At 39.0% G+C, this 19,962-nt stretch overlaps 2 protein-coding genes across 3 annotated transcripts in view; one reads left to right on the top strand and one right to left on the bottom strand.

Moving 5' to 3' along the window:
• The window catches only part of Bex2 (brain expressed X-linked 2), a 98,822-nt gene that overhangs the window by 45,347 nt on the left and 33,513 nt on the right, over positions 1–19,962 (top strand). The gene's annotated exons all lie outside the window — the stretch shown is intronic.
• Positions 17,671–19,596, bottom strand: Wbp5 (WW domain binding protein 5). 2 transcript variants are annotated; one of them, XM_013036607.1, is made up of 3 exons: positions 19,476–19,596; positions 18,937–19,001; positions 17,671–18,527 (listed from the first exon to the last, which is right to left on the bottom strand). In XM_013036607.1, the coding sequence occupies exon 3, from the start codon at positions 18,472–18,474 to the stop codon at positions 18,160–18,162; it is 315 nt and encodes a 104-aa protein (XP_012892061.1). In that variant the 5' UTR covers positions 18,475–18,527; positions 18,937–19,001; positions 19,476–19,596; the 3' UTR covers positions 17,671–18,159. The 2 variants fall into 2 exon arrangements, with proteins under 2 accessions (XP_012892061.1, XP_012892060.1); XM_013036606.1 differs by having other exon boundaries at positions 17,671–18,524.

Genomic DNA, 19,962 nt, shown 5'->3' with positions numbered 1-19,962 from the left:
GTTCCATATCTTAGCTATGGTAAATAATGCTGCAATAAACATAGTTTATGCATAGTTGTGCTGGTAGCTTTAGTGTGGTCTTGTTTGTAAACATAGTTGTGCTGGTAGCTTTAGTGAGGTCTTGTTTGTAAACATTTGGGTAAATGCCCAAAAGTGGGATTGCTGGGTCATAGGGGAGCTCTATGTGAAGACTTTTGAGGAACCTCCATACTGCTTTCCAAAGTGGTTGAACAAGTTTAGATTCCCACCATAGCTGATGTTCTATCACTTAACCCATGCCTCCAGTTGGCTATTTGAAAATACCATACAGAGGGGTTACAATTACATGGGCAAGATAGTGAGTACATTACTTACCAAGCATTGTTGCCTCCTCCTTTGTTTCCCCATACCATCCCTTCCCCTCTCCACCCCCCCACCCTGCCAAAGTTGTAAAGTTCATTTTCCAACATAACATCCTGTACATCTCATTGTTGTAATGAGTCCACCTATATCCCTATTTAAGCAGTTTGTTTTTTCCTACCCCTCCACAAATTATATCAGCATCAAATACAGTGAAAGGAAGGCTTATACCCTGGGGGAAGGACATACAAAGCAACAAAGAAATTATCTTATAAATATGTTGTAAACAATCGCAAGAAAAAAAACCATTTGAATCCTTATCTTGGGGTTTTTGATGGTTAATTACAGATGGAATTCCCCTACAGACTTCTGCCTGGGCTGACTTTGAATATTGATCACACAAGTCTCAGCATCCTGAATAGACAGGAATACAGACATGAGTCACCGACACACACAGATTTGGAAATGCATTTTAAATGAAGAGTCTGCTGATGAAAAAGAGAAGGCATCTAAGTCTTGGGAAATAGTATTCCAGGCAGAAGGATTAGCAGAAATAACAGACTAGAAGTATAGAATAAAATAACACTTTTGAGGAGAAAGAAATCTATGGCAGATTCTGACTTACTCTCAACAAGATCTCCACAAAGATATGATTTTGGAAAAGTATGGCAATATGGACTTCTATTTACTTTGATCTTCCATCTGGAACAAGGAACAGAGCCTTGTGTTCAGAATCATCAGGACAAGAAGTCCCTGAGGTGCTTATACCCAGTGTCAACTGATATTACATGGGCTGAGAATGAGAAGGCAGGTTTAGACCAAGAGGTTTTTGAAAACAGGGAAGCCTTCTGGGTGAATGGTGACAGTCTCCTAAAAATTGTTCTCAAGGTCCTGAAACTAGAGAAGTTTATGTACAAAATATGAAAGTAGAGAATCAATATTCATTGAGTGAAACAGATAAGAGAGAAAAGGCTCTGAGGAATTGACCTTCAAGAATGGAAAGACTAAGAAGCTACTTAGAAAAACTTTAGTCTAAACTCAAACTATAATTTGTATGGTCAAATTCATACAAAAGAAAAGCTCCATGAAGGTACCAAAATGCTGCAAAAGCTCTAGTTGGCATTTAGATATAATTCTATTTTTTGTTTGTGGTAGGGCTTGAACTCTGGGCCTGGGCACTGTCCCAAGGCTAGCACTCTGCCACTTTGAGCCACAGCTCTACTTCCTGTTTCTTGGTGGCAAATTGGAGTCTCACAGAATTTCCTACCCCAGCTGGCTTTAAACTGCAATCCTCAGATCTCAGCCTCCTGAATAGCTAGGGTTACAGGTGTAAGCTACCAGTGCCCAGCCTCAGATTGAATTCTTCAAGAGTGAATTTGTTCTGGTGAGAAAGACAATGTGTGTAATGAGTGTAGAAAAATACTCAAGATTAAAAATCTGCCTTTTAGGCACTAGATAATCCAAAGAAATCTTTAATTGCAGTTAGTGTGGGAAGTCCTTTTTAAAAAAAAACAAACAAACTGTATACTATTTATTTATGTATTTATTTTTTATTGTGAAAATACCGTACAGAGGGGTTACGATTATATGGGCAAGGTAATGAGTACATTTCTTATAAAGCATTGTTGCCTCCTCCTTTGTTTCCTCTTCCCATCCCTTCCCATCTCCCCCCCTCCCTCCTTCCCCTCCCCTCCACCCCAGTCTCCGCCAAAGTTGTAAAGTTCGTTTTTTGACATAATGTCTTGTACATCTCATTGTTGCAATGGATCCACCTGTATCCCTATTTAAACAATTTGTTTTTTCCCTTCCCCACCACAAATTATACCAACATCAAATACAGTGAAAACAGGGGTTATACCGTGGGGTAGGGACATACAAAGCAACAAAGAAATCATCTTATAAATATGTTAGAAACAATCGCAAGAAAGAAAGACAACAAAAAAGAAATGGGAAGGCCTTTAACAGTAGGTCAAGTCTTTGCTGACATAAGATAATGCACACTAGGGAGATACTTATGATTCTTAACAAGTATCAAGAGTATGGAAAGGCCTTCAAGATTAGGAACTAGTTCAGTATACATCAAGACACTCCACACCAAGGAGAAACTTTACAAATGTAATAACTCTGGGAAGGCCTTCCAGTTTAAGCATTTCCTTCCACTTAGGGCAGAATCCACAATGGGGAGAAACCATATGAATGTAAGGAATGTGAGAACGCTTTCAGTGGGAATTCCGATCTCATGAAACACACGAGTCCACATGGGTGAGCAACCTTTCGAGTGCAACGAGTGTGTGTGGATGTCCTCCACCAGAGCTCAGTCCTAAGCAAACAGAACAGTCCACACCAGAGAAAAACATTCTGGGTACCCTTAGTGTGGAAAAGCCTTCAGTATCAAAGCAAAGCTCATCAAACAGAAATATCAACAGAGGGGCTGGGAAGGTGGCTCAGTGGTAGAGCGCTTGCCTTGCATGGATGAGGCCCTGGGTTCGATTCCTCAGCACCACATAAGCAAAAAGAAAAAAAGCCAAAGTGGCACTGTGGCTCAAGTGGTAGAGGGCTAGCCTTGAGCTGAAGAGCTGAGGGACAGTGCCCAAGCCAAGACTTCAGGCCCCACGACAGGACCCCCCCAAAAGAAATATCAACAGAGAATAGAAAGTTCCAAAGTGTGAGGAATGAGGGAAAGCCATGCATGAGGGCTCATGAGAACACACTGGGAGAAGCCTTCTCTATATAGACCTTGGTACTTATGGAAATGCCAGGATTGGTACTTATGGCCATCCATCAAAGAATTCACACTAGAGAGAAATTTGACAAATGTAAGTTGCCTAGTTTTGAGGCAGCAAAAATAAGTCACACAGGTGAGGAGCTATGTACATACAATGAGTAGAGTGCATCCTTCAATCTGTATGTAAATTGGACATTAGCAAATTCATACTGGAAAGAAATCTTATGGATACCAGGAGTGTGGAAGAGCTTTCAGAGTAAGTTCAAAACTTTCTGGAAAAAGAAAACCAATCATGGAGTCTGGAGAACCCATGAGCTAAGTAAGAGCAGCAAATTATTCTTTCAGGTGACCATTTCCCAGCCATTTTTATTTTTTTATTAATCAGTATTTTGAACACCAATGACTGAGTAAAATTATTCTGGTGATTACACTTTCCATTTTCCTTCTTCCTCTTAGACTAGTCCTTCTTGTTGTCTTATATTTGGTATTCTGGATTACCTAACCCCTTATTGTGAGATACCCAGAGGCTTTGCCTTTCTATTAGGTATTTTTTTCATTGAGTATAATCATAATCAGAGTAAATACTAGAACATGCTACATGCCAGAAAGAAAAGCACATGTAAATGAAGAGCAAGATTGTGGTTGACCACATTCCCTATTGAAATAGTACACTGTCTGCTCTCCTCATGCTAATTGTTGTCCTAAAGCAATTCAAGCCCAAACTTGTCAAATACTCCTTTTTTCAAGAGATATCAGAAAACACAGACATTTATGTGACATTCACATATCAAAGGTGAGAAGTGTTAAATAATTTGCGGTCATATTAAAAACCATAACACTCCTTTTCTGGTATGTAGCTCTTACTACTTCAATAAATTAATGATACTTGTTTGAATAAAAATTTAGGTTTGAAATAACTTAGACTATTACCTAAGACAAATTTTCACAATATTGCTCCATTTATATTATTCTTGCCTTCAGCATTTCTTTTTTTTTTTAAATTGCTTGGCAGAAAGCTTGAACTCTGGGGCTGGGAAGGTGGCTCAGTGGTAGACTGCTTGCCTTGCATGCATGAGGCCCTGGGTTCGATTCCTCAGCACCACATAAGCAAAAAGAAAAAAGCCGGAAGTGGCGCTCTGGCTCAAGTGGTAGAGCGCTAGTCTTGAGCTGAAGAGCTGAGGGACAGCGCCCAGGCCCAGAGTTCAGGCCCCACGACTGGACCCCCCCCCAAAAAAAAGAGAGAAAGAAAAGAAAGCTTGAACTCTGAGCCTAGGCACTTCCACTGAGGTTTTGTGCTCAAGGCTAGTGTTCTACCACTTGAGCCACAGCTCCACTCCTTGCTTTTTCTGTGATTAATTGTAGAGTTGTGGCTTTGAACCACAATTCTCAATCTCAGCTTAAGTTGCTAGGATTACAGACTTGAGTCACTATAGCCTAACTACATTAGTATTTCTAATAAAATAGGTTTACTAGGAAAAATCTTTAGCATATTTGTTCACAAATATTTGTCTGAGTACTAATTGGAAGCTACTGTGAACAGTAATTAGAAATGGTTGAAAATAGGAGAATAAAAGAAATTTTGAGACCAAAAGAATGGATTAATAGGCTTCTGTGCCTTTGACTAATTTTGGAATTATAAGATAGATAAGCCTTCACAGATCATACACTGTTAAAAATGACCTAGTCTTAAACATTTTAGTCCAGCAGCCTTACTTGATAAATTGAGAGACTGAGACCCAGACAAATTAAAAGGATTCTTTGGTTCACTGAACAAAATAGTGGTAGTACTAGAAGTCTAGACACCTTTATGAGGTCTATTGACTTTCAGGAAATATTTTTTCTTCACTGTTTTCTTGATGTCTTACTCAGTTCAGATTGTTATAACAAAAATGCCATAGACTGGGTGGCTGCAATAATGAACTTTTATTTTTCACAGTTTTAGTGGCTAGAAAGTCCAAGAATAAAAATACTAGCAGCTCCAATGTCTGATGAGAGCCTACATCTTAGCTTACAGATGGCTATCCTGCTATATCCTGATATGATCAAAAATAGAAAGTAAGGAAACACATTTTTCTCTTAAAAACACAGTTCATTTGTGAGGTCTTTCCTCTCATGACTTAATTACTCCCAAAGGCCTCATTTCCAGATATCATTACTTTGGGGATTAGTTTTCAACATACGAAATTTGGAGAGGCATGATGACTCAGTCTATAGAGCTTTGACAATTTGCTTTCAGTCTTTTCTTTTTTTTTTTCTTTTTTTGGGTCCGGTCGTGGGGCCTGAACTCTGGGCCTGGGCGCTGTCCCTCAGCTCTTCAGTTCAAGACTAACGCTCTACCACTTGAGCCGCAGCGCCACTTCTGGCTTTTTTCTTTTTGCTTATGTGGTGCTGAGGAATTGAACCCAGGGCCTCATGCATGCAAGGCAAGCGCTCTACCACTGAGTCACCTTCCCAGCCCTTGCTTTCAGTCTTTTCATCTTTGCTCTTTTGATGATGAGGACTGAACCTAGGGTCTAAAATATGCCAGGCAAATACTGTACCAGTGAGCTACATTCCATTATTTATTCTTGTTACCTTCTAATTTTATAAATATTGTATGTAAATTCATAGGTACATACTAACATTATATTTTTATTGTCTTTAGCTCTTATGGGTGATGGATCATGGGTCACAAATTTACTTTATGACTTTTCTGTGTTTTCAGACATTCTTCAACATATTGTTACATGCCAGACTAAGCAAGAAATTATTTTAAGACCTAGCAAAGTTGATAATGTTTTTGAGGATAGACGTACAGATTATTTTATCTATTTCTAAATGTTCATTTATTCTCCACCCCATACATACAATACACATACATGAACAGGTACACACACACACATAGACACACATGTCTGCTTTCATGTATTTCTTGCTTCCTCCTTTCTCCAATACACATCTGCTCCAATTCTGAGTAAAGTAACACATTTCTTGTTATGAAACACAGGATCACCAGGCATTGATAGCTTTATACTATACTGTGTTACATTTCTTGTGTCACATTTTTTTTTTTGGTCAGTCATGGGGCTTGATCTCTGGGCCTGGGTGCTGTCCCTCAACTCTTCAGCTCAAGGCTAGCGCTCTACCATTTGAGCCACAGCACCACTTATGGCATTTTCTGTTTATGTGGTGCTGAGGAATTGAACCCTGGGCCTCATGCACGCAAGGCAAGTACTCTACCACTCGCCACCTTCGAAGCCCTCTTGTGTCATATTTTACATTTCAAAATCTCCACCTGGATACTTGCTATTTCTGACTCACCTTCATTATTCCCTCATTTGGTTGGTCCCATCTATGTGTGTGTGTGTGTGTGTGTGTGTGTGTGTGTGTGTGTGTACGTGTACGTGCACGTGTGCGCTCTGCTCCTGGTTCTTGAACTCAGGGCTTGGGTGCTGTCGTTGAGCTTTTGTGCTCATTGCTAGCAGTCTGTAACTTGAGCCACAGCTTCACTTCCAGCTGTCCATGAGATAAGAGTCTCATGTATTTTCTTGCCCAGGCTGGCTTCTTCGAACCACAATCCTCAGATCTACTGAGGAGTTAGGATTACAGGCATGAGCCACTAGTGCTCAGTTCCATCTTTGATAATACATGTTCATTTTTATTGCTAGTCATTAAGTGGGTGATGTTCTATTTTTTCTCCAAGGGAAAAAAAATCTTTCTTTGCAAAGAATAAGAAAAATAAATTAATTTAGAGTGCTTTCTTAGCATGTGCAAGACTCTGGGTTAGATCTTCATCACTGCATTACAATTTCAGGTAACATTACAATTTGGGTAACAGTGGCTCATGCCTGTAATCCTAGCTACTCAAGAAGCTGAGATTAGAAGATCACAGTTCTATGCCACCCCAGACAGGAAAGTTCATGAGACCTCTTATCTCTCCAATTAAGCACCTAAAATCCAGAAGTGAGAGTGTGGCTCAAGTTCTAAAGCACCTGTCTTTTGGGAAAAAAACACCTAAAGGACAGAGCCCTAAGTACAAGTTATGAAATAGAACATTCAGAATTACTTTGGTTTTCTTATTCATATATAGTAATGAAAATAAAAATGCTCAAATGCTGATATATGGAAGGCATTATTATATATTTACATTAGTGACATTAATGACTGTATATTGTCCTTTCACCCATTCTATCAGGTAGATGTTATCATTATCCTCCACTTTACTAATAAGATAATTGCATGACAGAGAGGTTAAACAACAGGTAAGAAATGGTAGAGCAGGGATTCAAAATACTGTAGTTTTACTTCTCAAATCGGTGTTTTTAAAGCCACTACTCGGTTTCATTTATCAAAAATTCCCAAGTTCTGAATGGAGAAGAAGAGTGGGGGAATTAGTCATAATATTCAATGTACATATTTGAAAATGGAACCAGGTAACTTCAGAGGATGGGTAAAGTTGGGATAGAGGGAGGGAAATGATAGAAGAGGTGACATTGATCAAGATGCATTGTACTCATAAACTTACATGTTGAAATCCCTTTGTATAACTACTTAAAGATAATAAAGAATTTTTAAGTTGCAAGTCTAGGTATTATTCACTCTTGTATATATTCAACATTTATTATTTTACATTATTTGAGCACATTTTGGTGCTTAACATTGCCTGCCCACATTCATATTTCAGTACCATCTTTAGGAGTTCTTATTCTGTAGACATAGCTCTTTCTACTTAATGAAAATATAAGAAACAAGCAGTCAATAAAATCACTATTTATTGTCTACTATGTGCCAGGAAACACCCTGGAGATATAAAAAAGGACCATGTAGATGTGGCATTCACATTTTCATAGAATTCATGAAAATGAGCTGGAAAGAAACCAGAAATGGAGGGGCTGGGAAGATGGCTCAGTGGTAGAGCGCTTGCCTTGCATGCATGAGGCCCTGGGTTCGATTCCTCAGCACCACATAAGCAAAAAGAAAAAAGCTGGAAGTGGCACTGTGGCTCAAGTGGTAGAGCGCTAGCCTTGAGCTGAAGAGCTGAGGGACAGCGCCCAGGCCCAGAGTTCAGGCCCCACGACTGGACCTAAAAAAAAAAAAAAAGAAAAGAAACCAGAAATGGAGCATGGTAAGTGCTGTAGAGGCATTTGGATCACAGAATGAGCACACGCTGGCTCAGCTTGAATTTAGATCCTCTAGGAACAAATAGAAGAATGATTTTGACCATGGCAATGTGAGGAGTTTTGAATCCTGTATAGTGAACCTTATAGAAATTATAAACCCAGGTATAAAAATTACAAACCCAAGTAAAATAAAACCAACCATATAAGACTTTTTACATGCTATTAACAGTATATACTAAAGAAGAAGCATGAATTTGAGAACATTTATTAAAAACTGGATAAGAAGGAAAAGAATCTGTGGTATTTGATTAAAAGATTACCATTACCAGCACTGAAGGAGCATAAACCATTAAAAACTGGGCCCCAATAAAAAGGACATTCTCTCTTTTCAGCTCCCTATTAGGAGCTTTCTTCCTCAGAAAAGCAGGATATCAGCAATTCTCATCTTGACTCCTGCAATCTGTTACAGAGGCTAAATTCCACCAGGGCACTACTGATGGATGGATAGAAGCTGTCTCTTGGATGTGGGGACACTGACATTTGCAAGGCCCCTGCTTACTCTTGCCCAGGCTTGTGAGGCATAGTTCAACAATATGAGAAGTGTGAAACTGAAATTTTGTGAAGAAGCTTAATATATATTAAATATTTGGCAAACTGTTTACCCTTGGCTGAATAGAATAGTCTGACTGTGAACAAATGGAATGCTGTAAGTCCAGAGCTAAGGTTATCTTGGGTTATCTTAGTCCATATAATAGCCATTTACTTTCAACTTTAATTTGACCTAACATTCCCATGACTATTAGGTAAAACCCTTGGAATGTATCACTAAGCTTAGCAGACCTCTGGCCCTGTTAATCCTAAAGCTAAGAATGCTAAAAGATAACATCAGAAGCCAATAGAAGACATCGCCTGACTTTGCTATTGTAACCTACCTAAAGGCTCCCCAAATAGATTTGATAAATGAATTTGATTTATGAACTTTTTTGTTCCACGACTATAAAAGTTTATGTAACCTCTACCATAGTGTAACATGTCATTTAAGGAAACTTAAATCCATGTTCTCAGACTATGTTCATTCAAATATGGCTCAAAAAACTATTTTCTTATTTCCTTTACATTGAAGTTATTTTTAATTATTTAATTTTTTTTGATCGGTCATGGGGCTTGAACTCTCGGCCTGGGGGCTGTCCCTGTGCTCTTCAGCTCAAGGCAAGCACTCTACCGCTTGAGTGACAGTGCCACTTTCAGTTTTTTGGTGCTTAATTGAGATAAGAGTCTCACGGACTTTCCTGCCTGGGCTGGTTTGGAACTGTGATCCTCAGATCTCAGCCTCCTGAGTAGCTAGGATTACAGGCGTGAATCACTAGCGCCCAGCACATTAATTTTTGACAGATTTGTTTTAATGAGAAGTACAAAGAGGGAAAGCAAATGTAAGCCAATAAATACAGTAGAACAATGGAAGATATTGCTTCTTCTCTTCACCTCTCTCTCCTCTTCAGGCCTGGACCTCCTCGCCTCTTCCATGGAGATGTCCACACAAACATCCAGTTCATTCCACATGATGGTTAGTCCATTTCTAAGGCAATATTGCATTCTAAATTCATGGTATATATCTAGATATCTAAACGTTACTACTCCAGGCAGGTGCTGGTGGCTCACATCTGTAATCCCAGCTGTTTAGGAGGCTGAGATCTGAGTACTGCAATTGAAAGGTAGCCCAAAGTTACACTTTTGTGTTGACAGAAGTAAGCTGAGAGGACACCAGTATGTAGTTCCCCCCAAGAGATTAGCTCCTAAAGAGGAGAGTCATTCAGAAAGAAGAGTGATATTGCTGGTGCCACCAGCACCTTCCTGTATTAATGTTTAGAGATGTAGAATTACTACCATGAATTTAGAAGGCAATGTGGTCTCAGACACGGACTAATAGCCATGCAGAATGAACTGGATGTCTGTGTGGATCTCTCCAAAGAGGAGAGACAAGTAAAGAGAAGTATTACCTTCAATTATTCCACTTCATGAGTTTGTGGGGTCCATAGCTTTGATTTAGACAGATTTTTTCTGGGAGATAAGAGAATGAGAAAGCATATATCTTTGAATATTTTCCCAGTAGAATTTACTTTATTTGCAACAGAGCATCGACAGGTTAAGCCAAGCATACAACAAAAACAGTAGAAATGATGGTGGAGGCAATTTGGAAGTGATTGATTTGGTGAAGGTCAACTTTTACTGTTGTCTGTCTGGGTTGTTAGACTGAGGAAGAAGAGAAATGGCTAGGGGAAACACTTCTGGGGTCAGAGCAAATATCAAACAGATCTTGACCTGGCTGTGGTGTTGTGGGCCTGGAACTCATGAGAGGTAGATGCAGAAAGATTGCCAGTTCTAGGCCAGCCTGGGCTAAGGATACTAACTGGCAAAACAAACAAAAACAGATAAACAAATAAACCATAACAAACAAAAAACTGACCTTGGGAACCGTTCTTTCACAAGTGGAAAAATTTAGTTGAGCTAGTCCACACAGAAATTATGGCTAGGCAGATCAACTTAATAGTTGAATGTGTTGAGAGTTAGTATGAGTATATCAAATCATTTTCCTGCCTGAGGCACAACATCAGAAGCTTAATGCTAAAGTGGTAAGAAATAGATGTCACTAAAATCAGCTAATCAATTACTAAACAAATAGGCAAATAAGAATTATAAACCCTGGAGAGTAAAATGCGGGCAGTAATCACATTTGTTATTTTAGTTATTACCCAAAATGGCTAGCTTCCAGTAATAATTTTGAAGATATACAAAGGAACAGGAAACCTGGGGTATGCCTCAGTACTTAGTTTTTCAATAAATGAGGAGGAAATTTCAGCCTTTATTTGAATACATTTTTTCACCTTTCTAGTCTCTCACTTTGGTACATGCTTTATATGTATGGTAGTGTACTTCATAGTGTTCTGTATTTATCTAAAGCTCAATTTTCAACTCTTTTTATTATCTTTTTATTTTATATATTCCATCAATCTGTCCTTAGATTTATTACTTCTTTCTTCTGTCATTTTAAATACACTTTTGAGTTCTTGTAATGAAGTTTTTACTTTAGATATTTATAGTTTTCAAATGTAGAATTTCTGTGATTGTTACTCAGGCTGGTCTCAAATACATGGGCTCAAGTGAACCTCCTGCTTATTCCTGGTTATTTCACTTTGATGAGATATTTTCATCATATCTTTGTTTTTTACTTCCATAATGATTCTTCCTTCTAGATCTTCAAACATATTTATAATGGCTACTTTGAAAAATTTTCTTTGATATCATCCATCAGGTCACTATCACAAGTAGTTTCTCTGGCTTCTTCCAATTCAAAACATTTTTCTCATTTTTTTCTCCAGTGCTGAGGTTAGAACACAGGGTTTTGCATATACTAGTTAGTGCCCCACCACTGCTTCCTTGTGTGTCTTGCAATTTCAATTCATTTATATCTACACCAAAAAACAACAGAAACTACCTGTGACAGTGAGCATATGCAGAATATCACAGAAAAGACTTCTATAGATCATGTAGAGTATGTTTAGCTTTGTAAGACATTGCCAAATTGACTTACATAGCCACTGGGTAACAGTGGCTTGAAATACTAACTACTTAGGAGGCTGAGACCTGAGGATCACAGTTCAAAGCCAGCCCAAAAAGCAAATCCAAGAGATTCTTATCTCCAATTAACCAGCAAAAATTTGGAAGTGAAGGTATTTCAAGAGCATCAGCTGTGAGCAAGTATGTGAGGCCCTGAGTTCAAGCTTCAGTAGCAAGAAATAAATACAAAACCCCAAATGTCTATACCATTTTATATCCCTGTCATCTATGAGTGAAAGAACATATTGTTTCATATTCTTGCCAGTATCAATTTTAAAAATATAAATCAATCATATACTAGAAAAATATTTGCCAAAAATAAGATTGAGTTACTACAACATGGATGGACTTTGAAAATATTACATTAATAAAACATGCCAGTCATAAGAGACCATATTTTATATGTTTAGGACAGGGAAAACTATAGAGACTGAAGTTACATTAGTGTTTCCTTAGGGGTGGGGAATGAGATGCAGGATGATCATAGGAGATTTCTTTATGACTCAATGAAAATATGCTAAAATTGATTTTGGTGATGATTGACCATATCTATACATATAATGAAAATAATAGGATTATATACTTTAAGTGAGTGAAATTTTAGGTATGCAAATTATATCTCAAGGATGTTAAATTAAAAAAGACAGAATATCTATTCTGGGATGGATAAGAAGAGGTTATTAATGCTAAATGTATAGGGATTAAGAGTGTGTTTCATTACTGAACTGGGACTGTTTGGCCTGCCACATAATATAGTAATCACAGTAGTAATGAGTTTTGTTAATCAGCAAAGTCAAGACTGTCCTCTCATGGCATCTTGGAACCAAGTCTTATTCTTTTGATGATCTCAGGTCTCTGAAAGATACTATCTACAAAAGATACATATTTATATCTGCACACCCTTCTTCAGTAACACTTTGTGAGGCTTTTATCTCCAAATAACCACCAAAATCCAGAAGCAGAGCTGTGGCTCAGGTGGTAGAGCTCTAGTCATGAGCAAAAAACTCAGGGACACATATTCCTGGTCAGGATGCCTACAAATCTCAGATGTCAGCCTCCTGACTAGCTAGGATTACAGGCATGGGCCACCAGAACCTAACTAAAATCAGTGATTTTTAAAACCAGCTGAAAGCAAATATCTAAGAGTAAAGCACAGGGGCTCAGTAAAGTCAAAGTAGTTACATGTACAAAGGATTGGAGTATAAATGAGACCAGGCCAGTTGTAATTTGTGGCTGCTAAGACACAAAGTCAGCACTTAGTCCTGCCATGGCATATTGGAGAGAGGTCTTAACTCTTCCGATGGTCTTGGGTCTCTAAAAGATACTAAATATCTACATAAGATATGTATTCATATCTGCAAATCCTTCTTCAGTAACTGTCCAAAGAGGATTGAGGCCTATCCACTCAGGACTTAATTTTACTTTAAGGCAGGGAGAAATGTAGAAACTAAAACCATCTTTTCAAAGAACATAGAGTTCTGAGGAACTTAAATTTATTCAGTAAAGCAGTATTGGAACTATTTACAATTAACTGTTCCAGAGCCATGATTAAAAGTGAGGTATTTGACCTTAGGCAGGCATTAGCTAAGTCTCTCATTCTTTTTCTTTATAAAAAATGGTTTAATGGTGTAACATCTGGGATAGGTCTGAGTTCATTTAAGAGAAATTCTCTGTGTAAGACCAAGACCTAATTAAATGGTCCCATGTAATGGTAAGTTTGTCCTTTAGAAAATTTTTAAAATAATTATTTCTTAAACAATCAGAGGGAAAGCAAAGGCCGGTTGAGATACCGAGCTGCCTCTTTAAAAGAAATGACCTTGTTGGGTCACATCTGTAATCCTAACTACTCAGGATGCTGAGATCTGGGGATCACAACTCAAAGCCAGCCTAGGCAGGAAAGTCCATGAGATTCTTTTATCTCCAATTAATACTGTGGCTCAAGTGGTAGAGTGCTAGCCTTGAGCAAATGGTGTTCAGGGATAGTGCCCAGGCCTGGAGTTCAAGACTCAGGACTGGAAAAATAAGACATAACCTCTCTTTTTAGCCAACTAAATGTCTTCATTATGTTACTTGTGTGTGTGTGTGTGTGTGTGAGAGAGAGAGAGAGAGAGAGAGAGACAGACAGACAGACAGACAGACAGACAGAGAGACAGACAGAGAGACAGAGAGAAAGGAGAGAGATGCTGTATCTTTTGTCCATTTTTCTCTTCACAGTGCATGGCAAACATGCAGTAAATACAAATCTACCTCATTCTTTTAAATGGCTACTTTACCACATTATACTGAAAACAATGAGAGGAGGATGAAGACAAAAGGTTTAATATATATTTCTCAAAGTAAAGACATACAAATGGCCAATAAGCACATGGAAAGATTTTCCATGAGCAATTAAGGTATCCATCAGTGATATAAACGTTTTTGTTAAGGCTCTTGCAAGATGCTGGCTTAAGAATATCAATACTGTTGGTTGGAGTGGTAGCTCACTCCTATACTAGATCCCAAGATGGAATCATTCTTTCAAATACTATAGTATTTTTGTAATACTGCAATATTTTTTTGGGTCCGATCATGGGGCCTAAACTCTGGGCCTGGGTGCTGTCCCTCAGCTCTTAAGCTCAAGACTAGCGCTCTACCACTTGAGCCAGAGCGCCACTTCCGGCTTTTTTCTTTTTGCTTATGTAGTGCTGAGGAATCGAACCCAAGGCCTCATGCATGCAAGGCAAGCGCTCTACCACTGAGCCACCTTCTCAGCCCTGTAATACTTTTATAATATTTCTTGTAATAATGAGGGGTAGGCATTAGAATAGTTTCAAGACCAGCCTTGAGAAAAAGTTAGCAAGATCCTATCTCAACCAATAGCTAGATATATTGTTGCACCCCTTTAATTCCAGCTATACGGGATATGTAAATAGCAGGTTCACAGTCCAGGTCCTCCTAGGCAAAAACATGGGACCCTATCCAAAAAAGTAACTAAAGAAAAATGACCTGGTTGTGGTTAAAATTGTAGAGCACGTGCTTAGCAGGCAAAAGGCCCTATGTACAAACTCACAGTAATGCCCCAGTCAAAGACTGTTATATACTATTACTTGAGTTAGGCACTCACATTTCCAGCCTTTAAAGTTTCCTTGGAGAGAAAACAGAGCTGAATTTCTCTCATATTTAGCTTTTTTTAAAAAAGCCTACGGTGATTAGATATGTATGGAATCCAGGGATTATTTTCAAACATACCCTTCTGTCAGTTTTATAGTGAAAAAATTTTCGTTAGTTCTGACAAATCCAATGGTTTTGTACTTAATACTTCTTTTGTTTTGTGATGGCATAGTTGCAATGTCTAACACATTTTGGGGGGAATATATGATTGTTATTTTATTTTTTCTAGCTACCAATGATAAATCAAACTTTATACTTCCTAAATCTGCTTTATTGCAATCTTTGTACACATTTTTTTAGACTGAATCTCTACATAGGTCAAGCTGGCCTTGAAATCTTGATAAATATCTAGAGCAGCATCTTCTTTCCTTAGCCTCCCAAGTCCTGCTATTACAAGTATGCACCATCATACATATTAGCATTTAGCGAGGTTTCAGAGTTTCTCAAAGGTTCTTTACCTTAAAGGCTTGGAATTGATATTAAAAAGTTTTGTTTAGAAACTAGGAGAGGCAATCTGCCAAAGGTCCCAAGAGTCTCTGTATGTTCTGTTTGAGTATGCAAAGAATGTAAGGTCCTGACCACTCTTTACCCAGGCAGATCTTATTTCACTTGTGTTTACAGCAAGCAACCTTGGGGGATGGGGTAACATTCCTGGACACGGAGAAGGTTGGCTTGTGCTTGCTATGAAAATAGTGAATACCACGAACACAGTTTTCCTTTCCTTGAATGTAAAACATGCTATGTTCAGGCATCCATCTGGACCCCATGTCTCCTGGGAAATCTAAGGGAACTAGTAGAAACCAATATGAAGCTCTGGCTTTTGTTGTAAAAATGCCTTTAGTTTCTGATCCAACAATTAAGTAACTTCTACCAGTGCCCATTAAATAGCAGGCTAACTTAGTAGCTTATAAATAGGGTAAAATCTCAGACTCTGCACAGTTCTTAACAGATGTTTGCAGATAGTATACCTAAAGCAATTGTGTTAGGGAAATGCCTTCTGCTACAATTTTTTACCATATTTGTGTGCTACTCATGCTGTTAATATTGTGTTCTACTGAATTTTCTTCTTCAGAGTCAGTTATATAATTAGAATAGTTTTTGAAAAGCAAATTTTATTATACCACCCTAAAAATTTTATCTTTCTGAGCTTTAAACTTATAGTATTTATTAATACATGCTCAAATAAATACAAGGACATTACCTTTGATATTATGTGTATACCATCTAAAATTACCTGTCTACCATCAAGTCCTTTTACTTTCACTATAAGCTATCTGATTATATCCAAAGCCATCATGTTTGGAATAAACACTATCACAACTGATGTTTTGAGTTAGTTAAATCTGAGGTCCTATTTTGGTCCTTGCAAGAAGTTCTATTCAATCTCTGTTTAGAAGGAAAAAAAGAGGAGGTCTAGTGTTTTGATCCGCAAAGGGGACAGTTGTCCTCTAGTTATGTCTGTTCAGGACAGCCCAGCTATGAGACTAAAGGGAGAGAAACCAAAGGGCAGACCCCCTCTAGAAGAGTGTGGCTTAGCTGAGTCCTTCTACATCCTGCCTGAACACCTCCCTCAAAGTATAAGGAAATGGATTTAACCTTTAAAAAAAATTGTTTTGCTTTTATAAAACTACAACTCCAGCTGGAATTCCAGCCCCACTGACATCTTTCAGGCTGTTGAAACCTTAAAGTGTGGTGTGGAGATCCAAAGAGTTTTCATAACTGGAATCACAGAGGTAAATAACACTCAATTGGCACATCTTCACATAGAAATTTCATGTTTGAAACTAGGGACTGGGGTATTCTCTGATCCCGCTTAAATCTCCCCTTAAAAATGAATACAAGTCTTGGGTACCTGTTGAACAGGGAACGATCATGCGCTCTAAGGAAATAGGAGTCTGGAAAGTAAAACAGCATCTTCAAATACAGGGCATTTTATTTCTTCCCATTTCTTTTTTGGCTGGCACTGTACCACTTAAGCCATGCCTCCATCCCTGTTTTGCTAGTTATTGGAAAATCTTGTAAGTTTTGCAGCCAAGAATGGCTGCAAACTATTTTCCTTTGGATTTCAACCTCCCATGCAAAAAAATTACAAGTATGAGCCCTGGCATTCAGCTCCAGGGATACAATTCTAACTAAAGTATAATGTCTGTTATTCAGACTTTTGTTCTAGTTCTCAGATGGACCTATTGTCTTAGTATTGGGATGAGTTTAAAATTTGCTAAAGTGTCTGTAAGATGTCCTGGCTCCAGTGGCTTATCAAAATTGAAGATGGGTAATCTACACACTTTTGTAGAAGTTAATGTGGGGATTTGGCCCACTGTGGGTATTTTGGTATTTGGGCAGAAGCAGCTGGAATTATACATTTTAGTATCAAGGACAAGTGGATGGGAGGCTGGACAGACACAGAGTAGAGAACAATTGCTAACAATTGCTTGAGTTTGTTGTCAAGCACAAATGAGAGCTACTTAAGTCCATCCTTTCCAACATCTGAAGCAATCTCTAAGGAGCTTGTTTTCTGAGTAAGCAGATGGGGACAAAATCCTGAGAAATTGCTCTGAGGTTTTACCTTATTTGAACCCACAAAATTCCTGAGATTATGTTTCTTTTACAGACGAGAAGTGATGTAAAATTTAATCTTCTAGATAAGTGGGCAGATCCAATTCGAAGTTCACATTTGCTTCTAATATTTTGTCAACAAATATTAAGTCTCTGCGTAACTAAAAAAAGTAAACTGACAAGTACTATTGGCTGCTTCTTTTAGTTATAAAACTTTTATTATTTTAGCAACCATAATGTGTCTCCATTGTAGGAGTGTGGAAAATACAAACAAGTAGAAGAAAAAAAATCATTAATAATCCCATCACCGAGATTGTACTTTTCATCTTTCATTCTTCACAAAGTTTTACGTGTATATATGTAATATTTATACAAATGTACTATTAGATTTCAAAAATATGGTATTTGCATATTTCATAGTAACTTCTTTTCATTTTAAATCCTATCAGGAACCACATTTTTTTTACAAGTCAGTAAAGCTCTCCTTTTAAAAGAAGATTTGTAGATTGGTTCCAACTACAATAAACAATGAACTGTAGATAACAAGAGATACATCTAAAACCACTAACAGTAATAGATTAAAGGTAGAAAGATGGGCAAAGATATACCAGGAAAATGCTAATAAAAAAGCTCTATGGCAATGCTAATACCGGATAAAATAGAAATCAAGGTAAGCTACATTAAATAGGGGTGAGGATGGTTTCGATTAACCTTCCAACGCATCACAATAAGTTTGTTTCTCACTCTCCTTATCTCATCTATCTCATCTACTTCTCTAAACATATCTTCATTGCTTAAATGCCTGTTGTGTATGTCTTCTTTAAATTCCTGGAGAGACTGAATGAGCCTTTCTCTAAAGGTTTCCTCTGCATTCTCCTCCTCCTCTGGTTCTTCCTCCTCTTCTGGCTTCTCCTCAGGCTTTGGCTCTTCCTCAGGCTTGGGTTCATTCTCATTTTCTGGATTTCCTTCGATTTTCTGACAGGGTTTCATTTTGCCTGGGTCTGCTTCTCACCCTTTTTCCTGTCTAATCTTTGCAATTACTTCTAGGAAGCAAAGAGACAATGATCAAAGGCTAGGTAGGTGTATAGGGGCTCCACACAGAAGTCTTGGTTTTCTAAAAAAATTCAGTGTCGTCATCAAATATATTCCACCTGACAAATCCAGTCAGCAATTACCGTTTCCCTGACACCGCCCCTCTTACCTCCACTTTCCACCGCCTCCCCTCTTTTGTCCCTCCCTCCAGCCTTTTCCAAGGCCTTCCTTCCTGCCTCCCATCTCAGTCCACCCCAACCCTTTCTCCCTCACAAGGCCGAAATCAAGGCCCTCTCAGAACAGTAGGTTGGCTGAAGGAGGGGAAGGAGGGGGGAAGAGAAAAGGGGCGGTGAAGCCACCACTTCTGTGTATCCTCCAGTACTTTCACCCAGGAGTCCTTATAAAGTTCCTTCCACTTACCCGGGTCTAATCCGGTCCGTTTCTTTCTCTTACTTTTCTAACCTTGGGCGGTGCTAAGAACAGACCTGCAGACACATGAAGAAGGGAAGGGGTGGGGGTGGGGCGAGCGTTTGGTGCTCGGAGGATCTGCACAGGAGACCAGGCACACGTCTCTTTACTCCCTTAAGATTTCTTTTACGGAAAACCTCCCATCTTTTGTTCCCCCCAATTCGCTTCTCTCCTCTTTCCCATCAGGCAGAGAGTGGTAAAAACCGTTCAATTTCCAACCATCTTTCAGACTGGGGTGGGGTTTGGGGCTAGAGTGGGTGTCAGAAAAGAAGTCCAAGAGCTTAGAGGATCACTTTTTGCATAAATATTATAGGTCTCCTTTTCTTTCCCTCGGACCCTCAGTTACCTTCACTAGAGTCATTATTTCCTGTAGAGTCAAGGGGGTTGAGAGACTTGACTGGGATTCTTCCAAGTCTCTACCTTTGACGACCCCTACACTAGAAACTCCCCCCCCTCCCGCGCGGGGGGGCTACACTCGGATGTACACCAACCTGCAAAATCCCAGCAAGCTGACTCTTCCTTCCGCTGGCCTTCTGCACCTCTGCCTGCCCAGCTGAAGGAAGCTGGTACCCAGACGGGAACAAGGACCAGACTAGCAGGACTTCTGCACACGTCGACTCCTGATCACATGGGATCTACGTCACCAGTGAGGTCTGGTCCCCAGTTTCCACTCCCACCAAAAGCGCGGCAGATGTGGGTCCGCCCTCTTCTCTCTCACCCCCACACTCACACGTTTGGCCCCGTTAGTCTTTTCTGTTCTTGCAGATCTCAGAGTAAAAAAATGTTATTTGCTCTTTTCTGATTATTTGGGAGGGACTGCAGCTGCATATATCCTTATGGAGCCACTGAACTTTTCTACCTCTTTTCAGAATTGTCTCAAGTATTCTCTCCCAGGTCCTAACTCCTCCATCCATCGTCCTTCCTCCAGCCTCCATTTCATCTGCAATCTTTTTCTTAGCTGTGTGGAGTGGAGTGGGA

Source organism: Dipodomys ordii, unplaced genomic scaffold (genome assembly GCF_000151885.1).
Source record: "Dipodomys ordii isolate 6190 unplaced genomic scaffold, Dord_2.0 Scaffold303, whole genome shotgun sequence".
Lineage (NCBI taxonomy): Eukaryota > Metazoa > Chordata > Mammalia > Rodentia > Heteromyidae > Dipodomys > Dipodomys ordii.
The sequence above is the reverse complement of the archived record's forward strand: the minus strand, read 5'-3'. Positions and strand labels throughout refer to the sequence as shown.